Here is a 24,479-nt window from a genome sequence, read left to right as displayed (position 1 = left end):
TAAATATGTTAATAATGATGAAAAGCATTGACTCCCTGCTATGTATTTTTAGTGACAAGTCTATTATACAGTTAACATACAAAGTACCTAGTTGTATCTTAATCCCTTATGACTAATTTCAACAACCAATTTCCACAACAATTCTAACTTTACCTTCTATGTAAATCTCTGCAGAAGTGGAGTCTGTTCCATAGATGTTTGAAGCAAAGCACGAGTAACGTCCTGTATCCTCCTCAAAAGCTTCAACAATAACCAATGAGTGTTGATCACCTGTCTGGATAATTTGAATGTCTGGTGAGTTTTCAAGCTCCTTCCCTTCACAGTACCACCTGCAAGGCAAAAAAATATTGTTTAGCAATGCAAACAACTTGACAACTAGACTGACAATGTTTTTCTGATGATAAAATGGGTGGGGTTTAGCTTGAAGATTGCAGAGTACTGCAGGCAAGTGTTGAATCAACAGTCAGAGGAATAAAATATTTATGACTTTCATAATACTCAATTACAGCAAATAATAGAGCTCCTTCCTTTGCAGTATTTAAACATACTAACAAGCTGGTTTATGTAAGTGACTCTAGCACGTGTTTTTCTTGATATACGGGTTTTAATAGTAGAGTAGAAGAGCTCTGAATTTGGAACGCTATCAGTCCAGCTCTGAGTTTCTCTTGAGATACATTCAGATCTGTGTTGTAGCTTAAACTGTAGCAAAAAACCCCACACCCTAAGTAAACAAATCTCCCTCAAACTTGTGATTCATGTTCATGTGGATTTGGAATGTGACTGAAATTTACTATGATGTTATTCTTTACTATAATGTTTTGTCGTCTATTTAAGACAATCTGCTTTTTATAAAAGATGGCATAAGTGTATCATAAGGAAAGATGCATCTATTACAATATAGAGGCACTTCCTTACAGGGACATGGCCAGTGAGACATCTGGACCTTGAATTCTTTTCTGCATCAAATTTATGTGTTTCGCTTTTAAAACCGACTACACGTCCAAGAACATATTGACCCTTTAGGGACTTCACGCTCTCATCTAAGGCATTCCTAAGTCCCTCAGTGATCAGAAGGGTTGTTTCAGTAGAAAACGGAGACATGCAAGCAGAAGTAAAAGCAGCACCTGAAAAGACAGCTCCATAGGATGTGCTAATGACAGCAACCATCAGCTCAACCTGAGAGCTAGTAGGAGGGGAGAGCAGGCCTGATTGCTGTTGCTTGTTAATATGGAAAAGGCAGAACAGAAAGAGAAAAAGCAGGTGAGTTTGCAGAACCAGATTCAGATTTAGTAAGACAGTCTAGGTTTTATAGAGAAGCGTAGTACTATGTATTGGGATCCAGAGTTAAATGTTTGTGATAATACTCAGAAATACCTGTATTTTTAGATAACTAGCTAAATTTGAAAAGCCAAACTAAGGTGTGTTCATCTTCACCATAACTTTTCTCATAAATATAGACAGATACAAAACTCTAAGAAATATTTGTATTTTCTGTTTAGTGCTGCTTTCTTAACTACGTATGATTGATGAATGTGTCTTGTGCATGTGTGGGTGGGGGCTGTCATACTGGTAACATTTTTTATTCAGTTGATTTTTTTTAAATGAATAATTATTTCATCCATCTTTATACGGTAACTTCCTAAAAGTGCCTACTAGCTTTTGAGTGCATACAAATGCTATCAAAACAATGGCAAATGTATTTACTATTATATACTACAGCAAATAAGACTAGTTGCGGAAAGGATAAGGATAGGGTTTTAATTGTAATCATTTGTATTTCCTAGCTCATACTATAAGGTGCTTTGATACATTTCCATCTCAGATAACTTAGAAAAACATTAATGAATAAATTTGTTTAACCATTCAATAGTATTCACCTCTTGGAAGCACAACTTTTTACCACAGTTTGTGCTACAAATTGAGCATGAAGAAACCCACAAATTAATATCTTGGAAAAAACAAACCTGTAAGACAGTCCATACCAATGGAAATAACAATTTAATATAAGTATAATGTAGAGTTGAAAAAGGAGCCTCAAAGGGACTATGAGGTATGAAGAAGTACAGATCTGGAACGTAAATGCTGATTGCATAGCAAAGAAGTAAACCATGCACTATTTGTGCACCATCCAACTAGCTGTCCAACGTGGCTTTCTTAAAGTAGACAGGGTATTCCCCAGTCCACTTTGAGTTGCACATTAGTGTAATCTGTAGCTGTACAGTCAACTGACCCAAATGTACAGCTTGGAAAGCGTACAGGTCTGCCTGTTACGCAGGGAAGCTCCTGCACTGTAGAGTGAATCATACTGCTTAACACAATTTCCCCGTTTAGAAAGGCAAACCTTTGTAACTAGAGAGCTAGAACTTAAAAGTCTTGGTTCATGTCTGCATCTGCTTGCTTATCCTATTTTACAAGCCTCCATTGTAACAAGAATTGAAAATAGGTCTAAGAAAATTACTTTAATGAATTTAACATTTCTGATTGCAATGGACAGTCACGTAGTAAATGTCATCATGTTAAAAGAGGATGCCAATAGGGTGTAAAATGTCCCAGCTCTCTTCCCTGACATTTCACAGCTGAAGTACAGCTTTGCTCCACTAAAATGCATCCATATCCTTCTTGCAGGGTTTTACCAATGAGAAACTGGCATTGCTTTATGCAGAGAACTTCAACCAAAGTTACTCATTTCTCTTCCATTTGAGCCTTAGGGCTCTGATAGACAAGCTCTTGCAGATCTGGCAAGATTTAAAATTTTTTAAATCCTGATGCTGACTTCTTTGCTGGAGGTTTCTTGCTCTGAAGCAGGTTCAAATGTGTTCCCAGGCCCAGCTGCCCCAGTTCTGGTCTAATGAAAATAGTTTTGCGCTAGGACAGTAGACGTGTGGACCAAGGATAACTGAGCCATAGAAATTCTCCTATATATCCCTTTTGGTAAATGTCAATAACCATAAAAAAAGAACTTCCTGACTGGTCAGTCTGGAGGCTACAGCTGCATCTTAAATTGCTGCAGGTGTTTGCTTGAACTCAGTGTGAGCCACAACATTAAGGGAGTATTCGGCTGTCCCTCTGAAGTTCAACATAGTTCATTTGCTAGGTTTTCTACCAATCTGGTGGGCAAAATGAGATGCGCCAAGGTACTTTCTGTCAGTGGACAATCTGCCTACAACACTTCAGGATAGCTTTCAGCAGCCATTCACGCTAATTCTCAAACCTCAGTGGAACTTGTTTAAGGTGCTTCGTGATACAATGTAAACAGTGTTATGGATATTACCCAAACTCATAGGATGTGCAGCACTGTTGGAAATTTAAGAGACAGCTGTCATCATACAAAAGGGAGTAATAACATCAGCACATATCCTAGGATACCAGGTGAGCTAGTACATGCAAAAAGATAAATAAGAACTTAGTGGGCGTTGTGGCTCAGACTGCAAGTCCATCTAATCCAACATGCTGTATTGACAGTCGCCAAAAGCAAACACGGTAGAATATAAGAACAGAGCGAGTATATACATATATATGTATGTATAGTCATATATTTCTCCAGAGTATCTAACCACTCTCTTTTATTTTTTTTACATTTATCTTTTATTTTCATCTCTTACCTACCATTCTCTTTATCTTTTTTAGAAGGTGTGAAGCAGCACTTAATAATTTTAAAAAGGGAAAATCACTGGTCTTAAAATGATTGTTTACAAACCACCTCTCTTTTAAAGGATTTCACTATCACAGTACCATTACTATTATTTTCTAGTAGATTAGATTGTATGGTTCTTTACTAACATTTAATTTGCAAATCCTGCTTTTTATTTGTGTCATCTTTATTTTGAAAGCATGGGTTTACACTTCCATTCAAAGTACATTTCTTTTAAAAATAATGATCTTTCTAGCTACTTCTGATTGAGCTGTAGTGTTCATATTCCATTGTAGTCCAGTCAGGAACCTCCAGATCCTTTAATGAAAAGCTTTTCAAACAGAAGGAATAGCTACATCTATACGAGACTTTGCCCGTAATAACTTGCCCAGATCTGGTATTTTCCCCACTAATAATTAGATACAATGGGGTTTTTTGACTGGCTCCCCAGAAGTACATATTACATTTGTTAATTACATAATGTAATATTACATTATGTAATGTAATATTACATTATCACGTCACTGTTCAGTGATGTCCTTATAAACATGTAGATATAGACACCATAGCTAGTAGTGGGGTCCTTTGTATCCAGAAACATCTAGTGCCTGGGATAAAGGAACAACTCTACCATGAGTACGTAGAGGAAACATTTTGCAGTCCCAAGGGAGAAGTATGGTCATGCGCATTACAGAGTTGATTGAAAAGGTCTTTTGAAATTGATTAGTGCCATTTTGAAGTTCCAGACCAGAAAAATGTATTGGATTGCTGTGATCCCAAAGGGAGAATTTTTTTTATTCTATGTACAATGTGGTTTATTCTTCTGTTATTATCAAGATTTGCAATTGGTGATAATCGATAATGACATATTTTCAGGAGAGAAGACCTAAAACCTAAGGTTCATGCCCAGTTATATGACTACAAGCACATATTAGGTATATGAATGTACAAGTCGCCTTTTAGGTGTGTAATTCATGTAGGCAACTGTGTACTTTGGGAGCTGAGTCATGGCACTTACTCATGTCTTTTTATATACCTACCTCATGCCTCTTCCTTATAATGTAGTCTTGTTTTAGCATTTAGCTTTAGCAGATACGAAAAACTATTAAAGAGAATACCCATGTTCAAGAATTTGTTCTCATTGTCAGCATCATCTTTTCAGAAAATTAATATAACTTATGTAGTACAGTGATATTATATTTTTGTGTCCACTCAAATGTGGCTCCTCACTGCTTTATCTGGCACATAAAGCAAAACACATTACACAAAATGCTGCGATATAATCACCAGTAAGATATTCCGTTGTGTTCCTGCTGATCAGCTTTCCCAATTAACCTATTGTGTTTGTGGAGAGATAAGTCTGTATTGCATGCCTTTGTGAGGCACAATTCTAATTTCCTACAAGCAAAATTAAACGCACCAAGCTATTTCTTCCAGTTATTTTGATAGTGTGTGAGTAGTACATTCCTTTAGTAGACTCAAACAGACAATGAAACAGGAGTGAGTTAATTCTTTTCTTTGCAGTTATTTTTTCCTTTCACTAGTCCAAAATTTGCAACATAAATGATTTAAAACTTCAGGAATAAACATCTGTTTTAAACCTGTGTTTAGTTCTCCTATGCAGCGTGTTCCTTAGTCACTATTTTCACCATAATATTAAAGTATTTTGAGATTAAGCCAAGAAAAAAAAAGTGTGCTGCATATATGTTATCTCTTCACAATGTTTGAAAATGAAAAACAATTCTCTCTTGTGAAATTAAGCTTTATGTGAATCTTTGGTATGGCCATATCTACTTCTTTCTTATTAACTTTTTATTTTATTCTTACCATCAAAATGTTGTACGTGGTAGTAATGAAATGTCAGTTCCAAGAGGAGTTCTGACATTGAGATACGTGGCGTGACTGAAGTAGCAATACTCTCTGGCACTGACATTTCATTCCTGCCATGAATTGTAATCATACAAGGCAGGTTCACATTAAGCACAAGCGGTGTCATCCACTGTGCCAAATTCATCCTAGGTCTTAATCCATTGACTTGACTGGAGTTGCACGTAAGAGAATTTTGGCTCTCTAGGCTTTGAGCACTAAAACATATAAATGTTTTACTTGGCAGCCAAGAAAAAAAAAATCTTAATAAGTCTTACGTGACTTCAGTCTCTCAAAATCTGTGATTAGTTGCAGATCTAGTCTCCTTAAACACAGCAGCACTAAAATGCACTTTTTAAGCTTTGTATGCCTATGTTAAAGAATGTTTTCATGGAAACCTTATGACATATGGCCTGTTTTTAGAACATCAAATCCTCCTGACACTTCCAGGATAGCTGTGTATGCCAAACCATGCGATGTGATTCATAAGTAAAATTAACCTAGGAGTGATGTGCGAAACAGTTTGGAAAAATGTAGGCACCTCTGAACTTGAGGGAATAAGGAGCGCTCTCGTCATAGAGAGGAGTGAATGTCACATCTATCGTTACTCATATAGAAATGGAGCTGTAGAAGGAAGCATGAGAAAGGAGGTCATCAAAACCTTTAAGACTTTGGAAATATGCTACACACTTCTCTTAAATGCTTATTTCTAACCTGCAGTGTAGTCAGAGTAAAGTAATCAATCAATAATTGTAGTAGTGCTCTTTAATTGCGAGCTAATATTTGAGCTAGCTAGAGGCCCACATACTATAGTATCAATCTTTGTTCGTCTCTTCTGTGATACTGCATTCAGCTGATTATACTGAAAAATGGATTACATTTCTTGAAACTTCTTTCTAGATAGGTAGGCTTAACGAGCTTCCTCTAACATGTGGGCTTGTTGGATTAAGGCCGAGTTATCTTAAAAAGTAGTTGGACAGGTCTATCAGTATTCAGCCAAGCAGCATTTAGCTTTCCATATACTGATATTTCAAATCGATTCCCAGTTTCTTTTCTTGCTCCATGATTCAATTTCTGTCCCTCGGTGAGCCCTTGTAAATGGCAGTTACTTACCAAGCCTGTAAATTTTACTGCTTTATCATTGCCAATGATATTTTGAGCCTGATCCATCATGAAAATAATTTACACCATTTTTCACGTAATCGATTTTGGTTTGTACTGTCTTGCTTTCAAACGTGGTATCTGTCCATCATATTTTCCAGTCCTTTCCATTCCTGTGATCAGCTTCTTTCTAAACCTCCTGTCTCCCATTTCTGTCTTATAATCCCCATTACATCAGTTTAACCGTGTGTTGACTGAGAAACTACATTACAGAGCTTGTTGAATCTTGTTCTTGTTTCACAATGCTCTGGGTTCCCACAGTACCACTTCTACATTGTAAGTGTGTATATTATAAGCATTATAAGTAACCTGGGATTCCTTTCTGTGGTTAGGAAGTCCACTTTAAGTCAAAGGACACAGGCAAGCATGCATTAGCACACATGTCCAAAGGATGCTTGGTTACTGAGCTTGATCACTCAGCTAAGTTGAAGGAAGAAGAAATCGTGCCTTGATGCAATCATGCATTAAGCTTGCTTTCATCAGTTGCTACCTTGCCAGTGAGTCCTTTCCTGGGACTACTGATTTTTTTCTCTCTCTTGCTTATCTATTAGAATTTTTCTCTCCTTGCCCAGCTCCACAGCTACTGAATATACTCACTACAAATCTCGGAAAACTGTTACCCTCAAAGCAAGACGGTTGCCAGTTCTCAGCCCAGTTCTGGACATAGTTCCATAACTATGGCCAACAAGATGCTTCCTTCACTATTTTGGAAGCTTTGCACAGCAGATCAAATGCAAATATTATTTCTAGTGAAAAAAAACCCTGCATTCTCATGGTCCCCATGGTTAATGGAACATACCCCAAAGAACATTATATTTTCTGGTGTCCTCATGCTGTAGCAGTGACTAAAAAGGCCACGATCACTGGAAGCACACGAATATTTATCACTCAGGCAAGTGAATTTCTTTACACGCCTTCTTAGTGTTACTCCTGCACATTGGTGGAGTTGAAAGAATCTTGCATGCACAGAACAAGTTTTGTTAACTAACAATTATGATCAGGAAATTCTGTTCAAGCAGCTAACATTCTCAGCTTTCCCCTTAATACAGCATGTACATAAACACACACAAAAACACAAGGAGGGAGAGAGTTCAGACTTACCCCTTGTGACTGATCTTTTATTTATTAGTTTAAATTGTGAAACTGAAAGCTGAGCCTGATCTTTCTCTTGAACTTGACTGCTTGGGACTGATTTTCCCTATGGAACTTCTTTCTCCCTGCTCCGACTTCCCTTGGCCTTGAGGCATCAGCATGGGACTTCTGGACGTCTGTGTTAGCTTCTCTAAGACCCTGACCTGGCTACAAGCATGAGTCAGTAAACCAAGTGTGCATTTCTGTTTGGTGCAGTGTATTATTGGGAAAGTCTGATGGATGCTTATTCTATAAAAGTATAACATCTCCTGTATTGATGTCATTCACATAAGTAACTCAGTTTATTATTTACAGTAAACAAAATCAAATGTTGAAATAGAAATTTCAATGGAAAAGCTTCAGTTTTGTTGGGACAAAAATAGGCCCAAGTTACAAAGATACCCGTCATCCAATTCCAATCAAGCGGTTCCTGAATTGGGTGCATAGGCATCCTGGCCATCCCTGGATACTCTGTGGGATGAGTCATTGTTCCTGGGTTCTCCAATCTGTCCTTGCGAGGCTTCAGTGACTTTATAGTGTCAGCTTCTAATTCCGATAGTTGTTAAATGCCTAAACTTAGATGGCATGACACCTTGTCAGTTTTATGTATGTGTTAACGGCATGGGCATGATGTGCTGTTATAAGGATGGTGTTGTGGTCTTCTGGAGAAATACATGAAATTAACATTGTGCACCGGAGTATATGTCTATAAACAAGGAGTTCAGTGTTCACCTTTTCTGAATACGAAAAAAACCAGATTGAGTTTGTCTACACGTCTTTATACATAACAGAATCATAGAATCATGAATGTTTTAAGTTGGAAGGGACCTTGAAGATCATCTAGTTCCACCCCCCTGCCATGGGCAGGGACACCTCCCACTAGACCAGGTTACTCAAAGCCCCATCCAGCCTGGCCTTGAACATCTCCAGGGATGGGGCAGCCACAGCTTCTCTGGGCAACCTGGCCCAGTGCCTTACCACCCTTAGAGTGAAAAATTTCTTCTTAATATCTAATCTAATCTAAATCTAATCTAAAATCTACATCTACCCTCTTCCAGTTTGAAGTCATTCCCCCTCCTCCTATCACTACATGCCCTTGTAAAAAGTCCCTCCCCAGCTTGCCTGTAGGCCCCCTTTAGGTACTGGAAGATTATTTCAGTTGTTTTCTTTGTATTATAAACTATGAATCATGAAAGAAAAACAATTATTTCTCATGCCCAGGGATCTTACTGACATTTTTAATATCAAAAAGATTTATCAAGGCAATTGCCTGGAGAAATAAGTCTCAAAGTCTTTATAAGCAAGAGAAGTCTTCAGAGTGTTGCTAATACCTAGGGCATGATGATATTTCCTGTCTGTTTTCTGTCAAAAAACCCCCAAATTTCTGGCACTGTTTTCTCTTTTAATCGGGCTCCTCTATGACTTTAAGGGCTGAACACGATACAACATTTATAATGGCATAAGCTCCACCGAGGGAATCAAAATTGTTAAGTAAAGCAGTGAGTTTAGACATGAAGCATAGTAGGAAGCATATTCCTCCCAAACAAGGTATTTCCCCCAGCTTTAGAACAGATTCTTCTGCTATAAACAAATCATTTAGTACTTTGGGCGTTTACATTCCTGTTGTGGACAAGAGACCCTGTTTAGCACCACGAGTCAAGGTCTTGTTAGGGACCGAGAACCTACATGTTACTACTGAAAGCGCTCGTGGGGCAAAATGGTCTGGCATTCAGGGATCCTATGAACTGGGTAACATCTTGTCTTCATGACAAGGCTGTCCATTAACAAGAGGATTCCTTTGTAGATCCTTCATAAGTACTTAATAGCATGTTTTAAAAGCTTCTTCCTTTTAAAAAAATAGCAGCTGGTGTGCCAGAAATCCAAGGGAGTGGAAGACAAAGATTCTTTAACACAGAAATCTTTGGAGCTTCCGTCTTTGCACGTTGAGATAGTTTTCGTTTGATGATTGTGCCTATTAGTTCAGTGAGAAAGATGATAAAAGGTGTTGACTGCAGTGGAAGTGGTAGTAGTGCTGTACTCAGCATTGTTGAAGTATATAAAGAAGACAATGAGCTGACAAGTGGAAAAAGTGGACCATCTGTGAAGCACAGAGTCCTTTAATTAGATGCTGAAGATGCAAACAGTTCTTTTCAATATTTAGAAAAGCAACACAGATTTCTTAAATGCCTATAAAAGGACAGGCAACAGCCTAGACTAAGGGTATCTATTTATGATTCTGCGGATATTAGGATGCAAATATGTATAGTAAGTCTCTAAAAGATGGATAGAGTTTTCCTTTCTATTGGATTGGTACAGTCCCAGCAAAGGAAATACAATTCCAGCACTGTAAGTGAGAGGTAAATTTGACTAATGAGCTCTGTATGAACAAATTTAGATTCAGAACTGCTGATGAGATCTCAGAATTTTCAAGATAAATTTAAAAGTTACAATAATCTGTTTCTCATTCCACTGATGTCATTGATGAATGAAGTGTAGCTTTTTCACATTTCCTTTCATCTCTGCAAACGTTTCTTATTTAACTTTCAAAATCCTCATAGATACAGGTGAAAACTGAAGCATCAGAATTTGCAGGCTAGTCACACAACATGAACAAGTATCAATTAATAAGGGTGTCTTATACTTGATAAAACCTAAGTGTTTTTTTTTCTAAGGTCACAGCAGAATCATTGTCAGAATCTGAATTAGAAGTGAGCTGCTCCTGGTCATTTTATAATACCTTAAATGAATTCCTTTCCTCTCTGTTCATGTATGGATGTTTCTGGTTTATAGGATCCCGTGTTCACTCATCTCAAATACCTTCAGACATCAGTATGAGGTATCATGGCCGTCGGTGGTTTTAGCCAGTTTACACAATCAATCTTGATTTCCATAAAGATAACTAACATTTCTCACTAAGGAGTTAGTACTGCCTTTTTATTGTGGAAGTACGGTATTTAAAAACAATTCTCTAAAATTCAAAGAAAGTAATGTGCCCCAAAATCTGTTGTCTTAAAATGTAAGCAACATTTTGCATGATTTAAAGAAAGCCATTTTTTTTCTTAATCGATTTTAATAACCAAGATCAAGAGATTTCTGCTACAGATTACTGAAACAGATGCATATCTGGAAAGAGTAAGGCATACACCTACTGTTACGAAAATACAAGATGACTAGTGCAGAATATGTTTACCTGACTTCAGGTGCCGGGATTCCTACCACAATGCAGTCCAATTGCACTTTGGTTCCTTCAGGAACTTCCCTGCTCTTCAATTTTTGAGTAAAGCGTGGTGGTTGTCCGATAGGCTCATCAGAATATACAGATGCAGATTCTGACTCTGGTTTTAGCTCTGCACTTGTTAATTGATTGATAGATTCCAAGTTTGCCGCCTGTTGATTATCTGTTTGTTCAAACGTTTTCTCTGCTTTGTTTTCCAAGTCTTGAGGTACTGGAATGGAAAGCCTTTCTCGGTTTTCGGTTGTGCTAGATAGGCTAGAGCTGCCTTTTTGAGCTGGCTTATTCTTAGAATCAATTTTGCTCCTGTAGTTTTTGCATGTTCGGGGCCTTATTCGTTCGGAGTTGTGAGCTTTGAAAAGTGAGGAGAGCTCCTCAATAAAATCTGCCGCCTTGTTTAGGAATTCCTTTTTTGATTCTGATTCAGAAGGGAGGTGTTGTTTCTTTACATCTTGAAAGCTCCCTTTGGAGCCCTTTGTATTTCTGACATGGTCCTGACAAAAGTTTGAGTGCAGGCCATTGTCTGATGTTTTCAAAGCTGTCGACTGGGCCATTTGTTTGTGTTTGCCTGTGTTTTTCAGATGATCTGGAGGATGCTGTGAATGTGCCTGAAGCTCGTCCTGTTTAGTTTCCAGTGGATTCTGATCAATAGCTTGTCTTGCCAGGTTTACACTTTCATCTAGCTCTTCTTGGCTCAAAAAGGCAGAGAGATCTGGAAGGTCATCTTGGGCAGCTACCTCATCTGAATCACCAGAAGCGTTGCCATAATGGAAATGATGAGAAGCTGGTTCTGATCTGCTTCTTTCACTCTTCCCTTGATGTTTAGTTTCAGCTAAATAACTTTCTCTCAGAAGTTGAGATATTGAAGTTGAGGATTCTAAACTGTCGTCTTGCATGCTGTCAACAAAAAGGACAAATAGGACCACACCTTATCAATAGCAAGTTTTTTTGATTGCACACAATTACAGGCTTCTGAAAAGCAGAACACAGCATTTTCAAAGTGCATCTGTGTGCTGAATATTAACTTGCGAGTATGACCTTGTTTTAAAGGCCTACTTCTGTATAGACTGCCAGATACTATTGCCTTTACCCAGTAAAATTCGTCTTTTATCACTTTCTATTGTTGGTAGCCTTACACAGCTAAAGCTACTGCAAGTGTTGTAATTTATACTTTTTTTCCAGGCAAAACTTAAACTACAGAGCTATTAATGAGTTTCAATGTCAAATCTTTATCGTTGCTGATGTGTGTTTCTTAGCTAAGAAACAGCCTCATTAGATAGATTAAATGCTGGGTATTTCAAGGACTGAAAATCGTGAGAGAATAACAGTGCTTTTAAATTAAGTAAATTCAGCTTGAAAGACACTGAATAGTAAGTAAATGAACCCACAAAAGCATTTGAGGGATGAGAGGAGTAAGGAGAAGGGGAGAAAAGCACAAAAATATTCTATAATGACGATTTTTCATTTAAAATTCTTAAAGTTATTGTATTATAGGAAGCAATAATGGTGCTAAATGTTCTATACTTTCTTAAATTAAGCATTGTTTCTAATAAGCTATTTCAAGTAAGTAGAGAATTATGTCATCATTTGATACGAACGTCATTTGTACTACAGGCCCTTAAAAATCACTATCTCAGGTCATCCTGATTCTGCAAAAATGTACCACAGATGAGAGGACAGTATCAGAAAGCCCGTACTTAACCTGCATGTCTGATAAGCAAAGCTGAAGTATCCCTTTTGATACTTAAGTAAGTACTTCTGCAGAATAATCTCCCTTTTATTTACACAAGAGCCATTATGAATGTAGAGGGGTTCAGACATCCTAGTAACACGCTCATCTTAAAGTGGCTTAAATACGAAGACAAATCAGACAAATACTCTTCACAGCCTTTCAGAGAGCTGACACCTCACAGCTACTGGAACAAGTGCACAACTATTTACTAGATCTGTCTCTCAGAATATGCAGTGCACAGTATCTCTCTCCTACATCATTTATGGCCTGGCAAGTCTTGCTGTGATGGTTTCAAATATTCCTACCCCAAGGTGTCTGATTTGTCGCACTGCAGAAGGTTCTGTTCCTGTTGTGGCATCAAGAGAAGGGAACACGCATGCCCTTGCCTCAGCCATTTCCATGCAGAGCCTTATGCGACAGCTTAAGTTGCCAGGGAAAGGGAAGAAAAGTAAAAACGTATCTCTGCTGTGAAAGGCTTTCTGCTCTGCTAGTGGGACAGTTGTCCCTGGAAAAGGGCTGGTGAAAATCAAATGAGGTGGTAATATCTCATACTGCTGCAGTATTTCTTCCTGGAATGTGAGTGGCAACCCTTCTTCCTTATTTAAAAAAAGGAAAGCTTCAATTTAAACTGTTTATATTCTTCTTCAATGAATGAATGTGATGTGCGTTTTGAGACCTTAATCCCTCTGCCTGAGACACAATTTTTTATATTGAAATTCTTTTTCTTACATAAATATTTGGCATTTTAGATTTATTGAGTTTGTTTTATTTTGGTAATATGAAACAAGCACAATCAGTAAGACAACAAAGGCACCCAACCGAAATATTTATGTTTGTGCCTGTACGAAAAATGACAAATAAAATACCATATAAATGATATACTTCTAAGCACCCAATCTAGTCCCTGCAACTGAGCCGGGTCTGCAATACTAATTGAACACTTGGCGTTAAATTATCTGGCGCAGTGTTTCAGTGAAGCTGTGGCACATAAGAGAATGTTGATTTGGGAAGCCCACACGAGATAATGTTGTAAGCTGTTTCATGACTGGACAGAGTATGTAATTTAACCTCTTAAGAGAACAAAGAGGTCTCCCTTAGGCTTAAAGTTCTCACTCTATGGATACTACTTTTGCTTGCTCAGCTTTTACTTAAACAGCTGTGCAACCTTACTGAAGCTGAAAGTGTTTAAAGGGTTATATTATCTTGTTTATGTGCTGATAGCATACTATGTGCCGTAAAGGTCACAGCTAAAGCTACAGTTTCAACTCTGACGAGTTTAAATACATTCTAACAGAAGGAGTTTTCAACCTAGAAGACAAACCTCACACCTGAATAAACTGCAGACCTAGAATATAGCTGTAATATAGGGCAAGTTTGCTTTAGACCTCCTCCTCACCTGCCGCCTTGTATCTACTTAAAAACAGAAGGGAAGAAGCGGAGCCCCAGCCAGCTCTTTTCTCTGCACCGTGCAGCTGGCTCAGCCTGCAAAAAGAGAGCAGTGTGTGCTTTTAGTGGGAAGTCCTAGAAGGTACAGTCCCTCAGAATACCTCTGGAGGGATGCGGCTTCATGCTAACCTCTGTGCGTGTGGCTATGGCTAAATTATAACATCCAGCTGTACGTATCTTTGTGGAGCTGTAGATGCTACAGCAGAAGGCTGTATTTTACATTGTCGCAGAAGGCTGTATTTTACATGGTTGCAAAATTTAGCTTGCCACATTTCTTGGCCACTCTTTCTGAAACATGTCAGAATGGTGCATCTTCATTTCATCTCAATGTCTGTAAAGGTCATCAGAGCTGAAAAGAGATGATGCAGGTCTGTAGAGAGCACTGGACACTCTAAGGAGGAAATGCAAGTAGGGAAATAATACTGTGTGATCAAAACCTGCCGAAGTCAAAGGAAGTTAGGGAACTCCTGCAATACTTTTGTTGAGAGGGTATATGAAAATCATCTGACTGTGACTATTCAGGGTTTCATTTTCCTCTGTTGTACAGATATTGCTTGATTTTCTCATTTAAGTGCTATGTCTATTTCCACCTAGGTTATTAATCACAGTGCAGCTTTTCTGCAGATAACCATAGCAAAGCAACCGTTTGTTCAGTATGGTTATTTGAGACATTGTTCTGGGTCTTGCATATGTTCTACTTATCTTTTTAACAAAGCGTTGAAACATGAAAGAAATAATTTCTGCTAAAGTGAGAAATAATTTCGGCTAATTCCCTTAAGGAGTATTACTGCAATATGAGGAGATGCTCTCAAAGAAGATGTGTTTTGATTGGCAAAACAGCTTTATAATTCTAGTTTGCAAAAAAGTATAGTGAGGAAGCCACTGTCTGATAGCAAAAGGAGGAAAATTATATGCAAATTACAGCAACATAACAAAATCAGGGGTGCCTATACCTGGTGAAAATATAAAATGATAGAGGAAATTAAGGTAGTCAAATCAAAACTTCATTTTGTACTTCATTTTGGCTAGTTGTAATGCAGTTGTATAAAGCATCTTCCATTCGGACGACCAGGCTAGACAGCACAGCTGTGCATGGAAGAGCACAACCCACTTGTCTGTCACAGTCCTGAGCAAACATGAAGGGAGCAAATGAACAAATTGCTGGTTCAACCCTGTCTCTGCCCCTCTGAGGGCAGTTGAGCAGATGTGAATGGGAGAAAACAAACAGTTCCCCAACAAAGGAGCTGGAACAGCTTCCTTCCTTCCTTCTGCCCATGGGAGCAGAAGAGGTAGAAGAGAGCAGAGTGCTCCTTCTGGTGTTGGGAAGCAAGATATTGATGAGAATTAATCTGATGCCAAATTCTTAATCCTTAGAGAGCCGTCACTTTTCTTTAGAGCTCACCCAGGGTCAGAATATTATATCTAACTCTTCTCTATTTTCAGCTTGTGTAGAAGATAACTTTTTATTCTATTTTTAGTAAGGAAGAAGTTGGGTACTAGTCAAATGTAGCACTTTGAGGCAGTGCTTGGCTACTGAGGTTTTAAGATGCTTTGAATTATGTGATATTTCTGATTAAATGGGAAATGTTGAGTTTCAGCAAACGCTGCTGTGAGGTTACCAGACATTCCAGTTACGATTATTAATTATGCCTCGAGAGATGTCCGTTTTCTTTTCTTTTTCTCTACAAGGAGTTATACTCTCCAAGGACTACAGAGAGCTGATAATTGAGGGAAGCACTGGTTAGGCTGAGCCATTCAAGATTTCAGTCAGGGGGCAACAGCTTTTGTTCAAATGAGACCAAGGATACAGCCTGACAGGGTCTCTGGGCTAGACAGTGATAAGGCTGAATTCAGTATATTTTCGAAAATATCTATTAAATCATCTTTCTAGTGACTGAAAAGATATCACCAGAGGAACAGCTATGCTATTACAGGTTTGATTAATGATAATTTAGCCTTTCTATAGCCAAAACTGGAATTTAAGCTCTAAAATCAAGATCTGGTCTTGAATTCAGACTTTCTTTTTGCCTGACTTTCTGGATTGTTTAGACTGAGATGTGGAATTGGCCTTGATATGCCTTGAGCCTTCCCTTTCATTTTTCCTGATTGGGCCTTTGGAACAGAAGTGCCTTTGTGGCTGCACGGAACCCATCCCACAGTCGCCCAGGGTGCAGTCACACAGAACCGTATGATGGAACTGGCAAAATGTATGCAGTAATTGCAGATCTCTCTCTTGAGTAGATAACTGCAGATGACTCTGCAGATAACTCTGTTGAATAAGCAGTAAGAAAGACAAACTCTAGTAAAAACGCAGTAGACAGCAATCTGTGGTGTCAATGAAAGCACCAATAATTTTGCGGACTGGAAAAATCTGTCTCATAACAAACCAGTATCAAGGGGAGGGATTGCAATGCTAGTTACAAATAAAAGCTCTAAACTGGTGGTATTTAGGATTGCAAATGGGATGACTGACTCCAGCAGTCACCAGTTCTCTACTTTTGACTGGTTCATTACCTACAGCACCGAAGAAGTGCATTGAAGGCAACATTTTTTGATTTCCTGGGACACTTAACAGCAGTGAACTTGGGCATCTATTATCTTGAGAGGCATCAGAGAATGTAATGAACAAAACTGACTGCGTGAACTTCTTCAGTCTACTAATTCAGTTTCCACTAGCCAACTAATTGCACAAGCTTTCTGAGTTTCCAAGAGCCTATATTTATGGCAACGTTCTCTTATTAGCTGAGTGATCTGTAGGATAAAATGTTCACAAAGGTAGAATTAGTTTCCACAGCTTGTTTTGGCAGTGGCTTGACCTGAAAATCCATATATGGAAGGGAGGAAAATCGCATCGCAGAAGCTTGCACAGTGTGACACTGAAGCCTTTCATTTGCTCTTGTTTGAGGCTTATTAGACTCGTTGCTGAGTCATCACTGAAAGAATCTGAGTTTTTCCTATGAAAACAGCAGTAGTGAAATCTCAGCAAAGCTGAAGGGAATCCCGGATATATCCGAGTGCAGATCCTCTGTTTTGTTTGGTGAGAGACAGCTTTGAATGCTTGATGCCCAAAAGATGTTTTTTTTCAAACACTCCTTCTCTGCATCATAATAAAGAGGTTATCTGCAAATAACAGATTTAATGCAAAAAGCACTTGAACATCTTCTTTGGCCTTCAGTTGTAGTTAAAAATGAGTCATTTTAGCCAGTACATGTTGTTCCTGTCTAGCTATTCAAGCGACCATTACTTTAATTGAGTCTGCTTTCGTATGAAACCCCAGTATCAGAACAGCTACCAACCTGCTGCTCCTTTCTCTGCATAGCAGCACCTTTACACAGCAAGGCTCTGGACCTGTATGCCCAGCACATCTGTTTGGAGACTGGAAAGTTTAGCAGATATTAGAGGCTATATCCTTTTCCAATTAATTTAATTGCACATAAATTGCATTTACCCATACACTGTTGAACGCTAACAGGTATACGGGTGTTTCAACTGTATGATTACAGCTATGAAAAACAAAAGAAGAGATGACACAAGTGATCTGTCTTGCAGGCGTTTAATGATCACAATCACATTCTTACGTGCTTGCAGGAATTCTCACTTAGCGGTTGCCATTGTCACCGTTTCCGTCACTGCCTGTTGACAAGCTGTAACTGCTGCAAGACAGACTTTGAGACTCCAGACACAGGAAAGGATAGGCTGGAGCAGAGGACTAAGGTCTTGGCGTGTGTTTGGGGGTGTGAGTGCAAGATGTTTTTAATAATTGTATTTAGAAAGCTATGCACAAGAAGGTGGTTTACTTTTCTGTTTTAGACACATTAGTAGCTTTGAATTCCATTCCTTGTAATGAATCAGAAAGTCAGATAACTGAACTCCCATTTCCAAGTAAGGTAATTAAATAATGGAGAATAGAGAGCCTCCAAGCCCAGGAGTGTAACAACTTCTGATGGAAACAAAATCCCTCTAAGAACAAGTAGGCTAAAGGTTTTGTCCATATTCAGGAAACATCCTGCGTCTTTATGTATAGTTTTCAATATAATCTTTTTATTTTTCTAACTATATGTTGCATTTTCTTCTGTCTCTAATCCATTTTATAAATTCTAGACCTTAAAACTCTCACTTGATTGTAAGTCTAAAAGAGGCTGGTAGCTGTTTCTTGCGAACAGTTACATAATATTGTAAATAGTGAAAAGACTGGTGGTGGTGGTGTTTTAAGTATCTTCACATACTGCTGCTCTTTGCTTTAATACAAATGTCAGCTGTTCAAAGGATTTTTTAGTTACTGTTATAACTCCTGTATGGCTACTACTGCTTCTGTTCAGAAAAATAAGTAGAATCAGGCCCTCTTCTATAAATAAAACCTCTAATAGTCCATCTTCTGCCCTTAGATACATTGCAGGATAGACCTGGAGCAACTTCATTTAACTGGCTGGGATGTACTTGTAGCTGTGAACAGAATTGCTAACTCCCACCTCGCAGCTCCTCTATTTGTAAATCACAGAATCACGGAGTTTTCAGAGTTGGAAGGGACCTCTAGAGATCATCTAGTCCAACTCCCCTGCTAAAGCAGGATTGCCCAGAGCACATTACTCAGGACTGCATCCAGGCGGGTCCTGAAAATCTCCAGAGAAAGGGACTCCCCAACCTCCCTGGGCAGCCTGTGCCAGTGCTCTGTCACCCTCACTGTAAAGAAGTTTTTCCGTGTATTTGAACGGAACTTCCTGTGTTTCAACTTGTGCCCATTGCCCCTCATCCTGTCACTGGGAACCATTGAAAAGAGCCTGGCTCCATCCTCCTTCAACCCACCCTTGAGATACTTGTACGCCATAATAAGGTCTCCCCTCAGCCTTCTCTTCTCCAGGCTAAAGAGTCCCAGCTCTCTCAGCCTTTCCTCATAAGGGAGATGCTCCAAGCCCTCAATCGTCTTAGTTGCCCTTTGCTGGACCCTCTCCAGCAGTTCCCTGTCCCTCTTGAACTGGGGAGCCCAAAACTGGACACAGTATTCCAGTTGTAGCCTCACCAGTGCAGAGTAGAGGGGGAGAATGACCTCCCTCGACCTACTGGCCACACTCTTCCCTATGCAGCCCAGGATTCCATTGGCCTTTTTGGCAACAAGGGCACATTGCTGGCTCATGGGTAATTTACTGTCTACCACGACCCCCAGATCCTTCTCCTCAGAGCTACTTCCCAGCAGGTCCGCCCCTAACCCATACTGGTGCCTAGCATTCTTCCTCCCCAGGTGCAGGACCTTGCACTTGCTTTTGTTGAACCTCATTAGGTTCTTCTCTGCCCAGCTCTCCAGTCTGTCCAGGTCACGCTGGATGGCAGCACGGCCCTCTGGGGTGTCAGCCACCCCACCCAGTTTGGTATCATCAGCAAACTTGCTGAGGATACACTCTGTCCCCTCATCCAGGTCATTAATGAATATATTAAACAAGATTGGACCAAGTATTGACCCCTGGGGGACACCACTGGTTACAGGCCTCCAACTAGACTCTGTGCCGCTGATCACAACCCTCTGAGTTCTGTCCCGCAGCCAACTCTCAATCCACCTCGCTGTTGCCTCATCTAGCCCATACTTCCTCAGCTTCCTAATGAGGCTGTTATGGGAGACAGTGTCAAAAGCCTTGCCAAAGTCAAGGTAGATGATATCACGACTCTCCCCTCATCCAGCCAACCAGTTATAACATCATAGAAAGCTATCAGATTGGTCAAGCACGATTTACCCTTGGTAAATCCATGTTGACCACTTCCAATAACTTCCTGTTCCTCAACGTGTTTGGAGATGACATCCAGATGTCATCCAAATGCCACACAGTTAAATCTTTTAAGCAGTTTTCAGGTAAAATGCAAAGTTTTCCTCTACAAGCTTGAATCTTAAACCTTGAAAAACGTTACCTACACAAGAAAGTTCCCTTCTAAAAGGAAGTGAAAAAAGAGAGAGAAAGGGAAGAAAGGGAAGGGAAAGGGGAAAAAGAAGGAAGAAAAGGTAAATATAGAATATCCAATATTTAGAATTTCAGAGAAATTTCTTTATCTTTAATCAATTTTTAATGGTTTGGGAGTTGAACAATGCCTCATCTTTTGAATACTTGTGACAGTTGATTGGGGCCTTAACTCGTAAAACTATTAAATTCCTTTTAAACTGAAATTCCTATCTGGATTTCCCTTGGAAAGGGAATATAGAACTGAGTTATCTATATACAGTTATATATGATGTATATTCAGTTAAAACCAGGACAAAATATTATGTGGAGGTAATAAATACTTTGAATTTACAGAGGTATAATTTAACACAGGAATGTTTTATGAACATTAGGCAAATCATCTCAAACCACAGGCAAGTGATTTGAAGCTGGGAATATTTACGACTAGATTTCTGCAGCAGAGGATCTATCTAGAGTGCTTTCTGTAGTGATGTTGGTCTCCTCTAACACAGCTCTTTTCCTCTTGTCTGGAGTTATTCACCATTTCACCCACAGGCATTTGAATGTGCCTCAAAGTGTACAAATGTTAAAGCCTAAAAAAGCATTTATTTTGCTCTAAGAAACTTTAATGAGCCTTTAGAGCACCTATTTTTGCAAGCAAATGTGATATTTGTCCTTCTGGTGCTAGAAATGGGAGAGGTGAAATGCGTTCTTCATTACTGCTGTGTTTTGTCCCTAGTGTCTCTTCCCTTTCCTGCTGACAGCATAATCACACAAAGACCAAAAGAAAAAAAAAAAGTTGGAACTCATCATCTCAGAAATGGGATGGGATAAATCCTCTCTTCAGGTCATTCTGCAGAAGGCACTGCAAGAGGCCTGAGAGCAGTTGGAGTCATGCCCTGGCCTGTCACCTCAGTGTTACAGTAGTGGGTACCCTAAGCAGCGTAAAATACACAACTCTTCTTCAAGGCAAAAGAACGTTCAAAGCTCTTGAACTTTTTCACCATGTCCTTCATACTATCATATAATGAAAAGAGCTTTTTTCTTTTTACTCTGATCACAAAAAGTCTTTAGTTTCTTGTAATTAATATTGTTTCTTAGTACTTCTCAAAATGAGAACTGAGGCCCTTTCTTACCCATGTCTCAAGTTCTCTTTGCCTCCTCAGTGACCCTCCTTGAACTGCAAGGTAAACATATCTTGAAGAAACTCCATATAAAGTCAAATTGAAGCTGAATTAAATTTAATCTGATTTTTAAATTAGAAGGCTCAAAAAGGAAAACAGGTGAGGGTTGTCTTTGAGGCCTGCCTGGGATGTTTCTCCATCCTCTCCCGTTGGCCTGTGAAGGCCAGGCCTCAGCTGTCAGGATGAACTCTGAGTGTAGTACTTCAAGTGCTTGTAATGGAGGACAAGTTTTTATTGATTCAAGTAATGTGTATAGTCCAGTTTCCTTCTAGGATCGCCCATACGAGAAAGAGTTTATATGAAAGGCCCAAAAAGATACAGCAGAGGTCCACAATTTGGTGCTGAATGTACACATAGAAGTCCTCAATGGAAAATATAACAGGCAACAATATTCATTTATCCTGGTCCAAATGCAAGCACACACTGCAAGCCTTTCATGGCTAAAACTGCAAATCCACTTTCATGGACCGTGACCCAAATGATTTAAACTAGGTCATTTCTATTATTCCTGCTAGCAGTATGCGTGAGCAGTGCAGAAATCCACAAATGCATGGGGTTGAAGACTGCTGTAAAGTTTTAGTTTGGGACTGCTCTCAGTGTTAAAAAGTGATTTATGTATTGCATGGGCTCAGTCTAGACGGACAAATTCCAGCCCCGTATAAGGTACTGTAATGGGAATTTGCACAACTTAAAATGCTGAGTAAAAGTCTCTATTCTACCCGTGCGGGTAAGTGACACCGATGTTAAGGGAGTCATACACCTGTATCTGAAGACTGGACAACCGACTGCTTGTGTAGCCAGACTGAACAAGCACAAACTGGACAAAGAAAAGCCCGGAAAAGCAGGGCTATGCAAACTGCATGGCATTGGCACATCTTTTTGTCTGGTAATTTCAAATCTATGGGCTGTTTTGTTTTTAAAATGAGATTCAGTTTTCATACAGATACTGGTTCCTAGTGAAAAAGGGAACACAAGCCTTAAATTAGACACAAAAGAAATCTAGCTTGCATTTTTTCCCCCAAGGTTTTTCAGTTGTGCCTTTCTTTTTTCACATTCTCACTGTATTTGTTTCTTTTTGTCTGCTGTTCTGTCTTTTTTATGCTTTTTCATCGGTCTTCCCTAAGAACACTGTAACATAAAAGCATTCACATTTGAATCATATTTTCAAACGACAATGTTTAAATAAGATTTATATTAGGCAGAATTAATTTGCCCATCCCCCTAGAATATTACAGTTTATGAAAACAACTACTAAACCAGTTAAGTTTTAAACAGAAAAGTAAACTGATTTTTTTTTTCAAGTGATTCAGGTTACAGTTTACAATGCATTGTCCAATTGCTGTTACAGTATTGTGTACATTTTTAACAAACCACCTCAAGGTTGTAGTTATGTGCAAATATACCTAGACTGCTAATTCTTAGCAGCTGTTGATAAGAAACATTCCTTTAGTACCACAGCAAGACCTGCTGTAAAATCTCTAAAAGAATGCACAGGAATAGCAAACCAGCACAGAGCACTCAGTTCTCCTTTGTCTTTGGTAGTCTGTCAAATACAAAACCTAACTAACTCCTGAATAGACTATAAATCATTTCTGATACGTAAATACCGTTCTGCTCAGCTACAGGAGCTAACACGCTTCCGATTGCTGTTTAATTTTGTTAGCTGTTTCTGAAAGAAAAAAAGAAAGACAAAAAGAAAGAAATATCCTGACCTTAGGAACCTTCAGGAGGTGTAGGAGAGGGAGAAGAGCAGAGTTGAAGTTTATGAAATTGTTCCATGAACATTTGCTGATTTTGTTTCCACTCTTAAACTCTAGAGCATCTTCATAAACGTAAACCTCATGACCAAAACAAAACTACTGGTAAAGCAATCGGTGTCTTTAGCATGTTTTGTATAATGTTCTCTTGACGTAAACTCAAGAGTTACTCTGTTCTCTTGTCAATTGTTGACATATTATTTTGTAAAACTTAAGACAGGCTTCTCATTACTGCTTAATGTTGCAATATATTGGGCCAAACATTTGCTACTGACAGTCAAATACTTTTCTGAGAGAGAGAAAGAGAGCAAGGGAGATAGTGAGAGCTCAAGGGTGAGAGCTATGCCCTTCTAGCAGGACTGTTTCTGCAGCTGTTGTGTACATTAATCCAGAGAGCAGATCTCCCAGCACTAAATATAGCCAGTGGAGTCATTTTACACGACAAAATAAATAAATAAATAAATAGAAAGTATTTAACTATGGGGTCACGTTAAATTAGGTTTGATTTTGCTTAAGAAGGAAATCCAAATTATGGTGTCTTGGTTTAAGGCTGAATACCAGAACGTAAATATCTCAGAACATGGAGGGAAAATAAGTGAGAAGAAGAATGCAGTCCCGGCAAGAAACTTTTCACGTCGTTACAGTCTTCTGTTGACTCTTCGGAGGAGTCAGACTGGCTCCAAGGGATTTTGAGAACCCCGCCAATGCTATTCAAGCCCTTTATAACGCTGCAGAACACTGTTTCTCTTTCACTGCAATACCCATGCCTCAGCACATTTTAAGTCAGTCAGTTTAAAAATGATTTGTTCCCTGTATGTGTCTTACCAGCAATAATTAGCATTCAAATACACATGCTCTTCAAACCCGTCTGCACCTGTGCTGCAAAATCAAAATGTAGACCAATCTAAAGTTGAGGGATTACCTTTTTAATTCCTCCAGATGTTGGTGCCCAACCCTGGCAGTTAGTAGCGATGACAATTATCCAGAAGTGTGAGCTTAAAGTTAAGCAAGCGAGGGAATTCTTCGGGTCCTCAGGAACAGAAACAGCTAGGAGTCCATACGGTGAAGGAAGTTAACCTTCGTTATTATGAGGATGGCTGTAAGAAGCTGGACAACCTGTCACCACCGGAGCATTTGTCAGTTTGCAGGTCCCAAGTTATTTTGAGCAGCGTAAACCATGTGCCCGCCGAGCATTCCACCTCATTGGACAGGGAATCCACCGCTCTGACAGCACCTATGGGCACCGAGCGCCTTCTCCTCACTCATGAAACGTCTCCTATAGATGCTTATGCGGGTTTTGCTGATTCATCCCAGAGGCGCTGGAGTGGCATTGTATTACTCTTGTCAGCCGGTTTAGACTTCAGCCCTTTAAAATTACTAGTTATTGCTCCTGTCTTTATGTTTTGATCAGAACT

The 24,479-nt window shown here is 39.1% G+C and overlaps 1 protein-coding gene across 3 annotated transcripts in view; it reads right to left on the bottom strand.

Annotated features, from left to right (window-relative positions):
• Nucleotides 1–24,479, bottom strand: part of MYPN (myopalladin) — a 79,809-nt gene that overhangs the window by 40,907 nt on the left and 14,423 nt on the right. The window contains exons 1-3 of one of the 3 annotated variants that reach the window (XM_082486799.1): nt 23,987–24,292; nt 10,980–11,918; nt 154–329 (exon numbers count right to left, since the gene is read on the bottom strand). In XM_082486799.1, the coding sequence (XP_082342925.1) occupies nt 154–329; nt 10,980–11,917 (1,114 nt within the window). In that variant the 5' untranslated portion in view covers nt 11,918; nt 23,987–24,292. Of the gene's footprint in view, nt 1–153; nt 330–10,979; nt 12,071–23,986; nt 24,293–24,479 lie in introns of those variants that run through there. The other 2 variants (XM_082486800.1, XM_082486801.1) reach the window with 2 other exon arrangements.

Source organism: Vanellus vanellus (assembly GCF_965231255.1).
Source record: "Vanellus vanellus genome assembly, chromosome: 7".
NCBI classification, from domain to species: domain Eukaryota; kingdom Metazoa; phylum Chordata; class Aves; order Charadriiformes; family Charadriidae; genus Vanellus; species Vanellus vanellus.
This window is presented reverse-complemented; position numbering and strand designations above follow the sequence as displayed.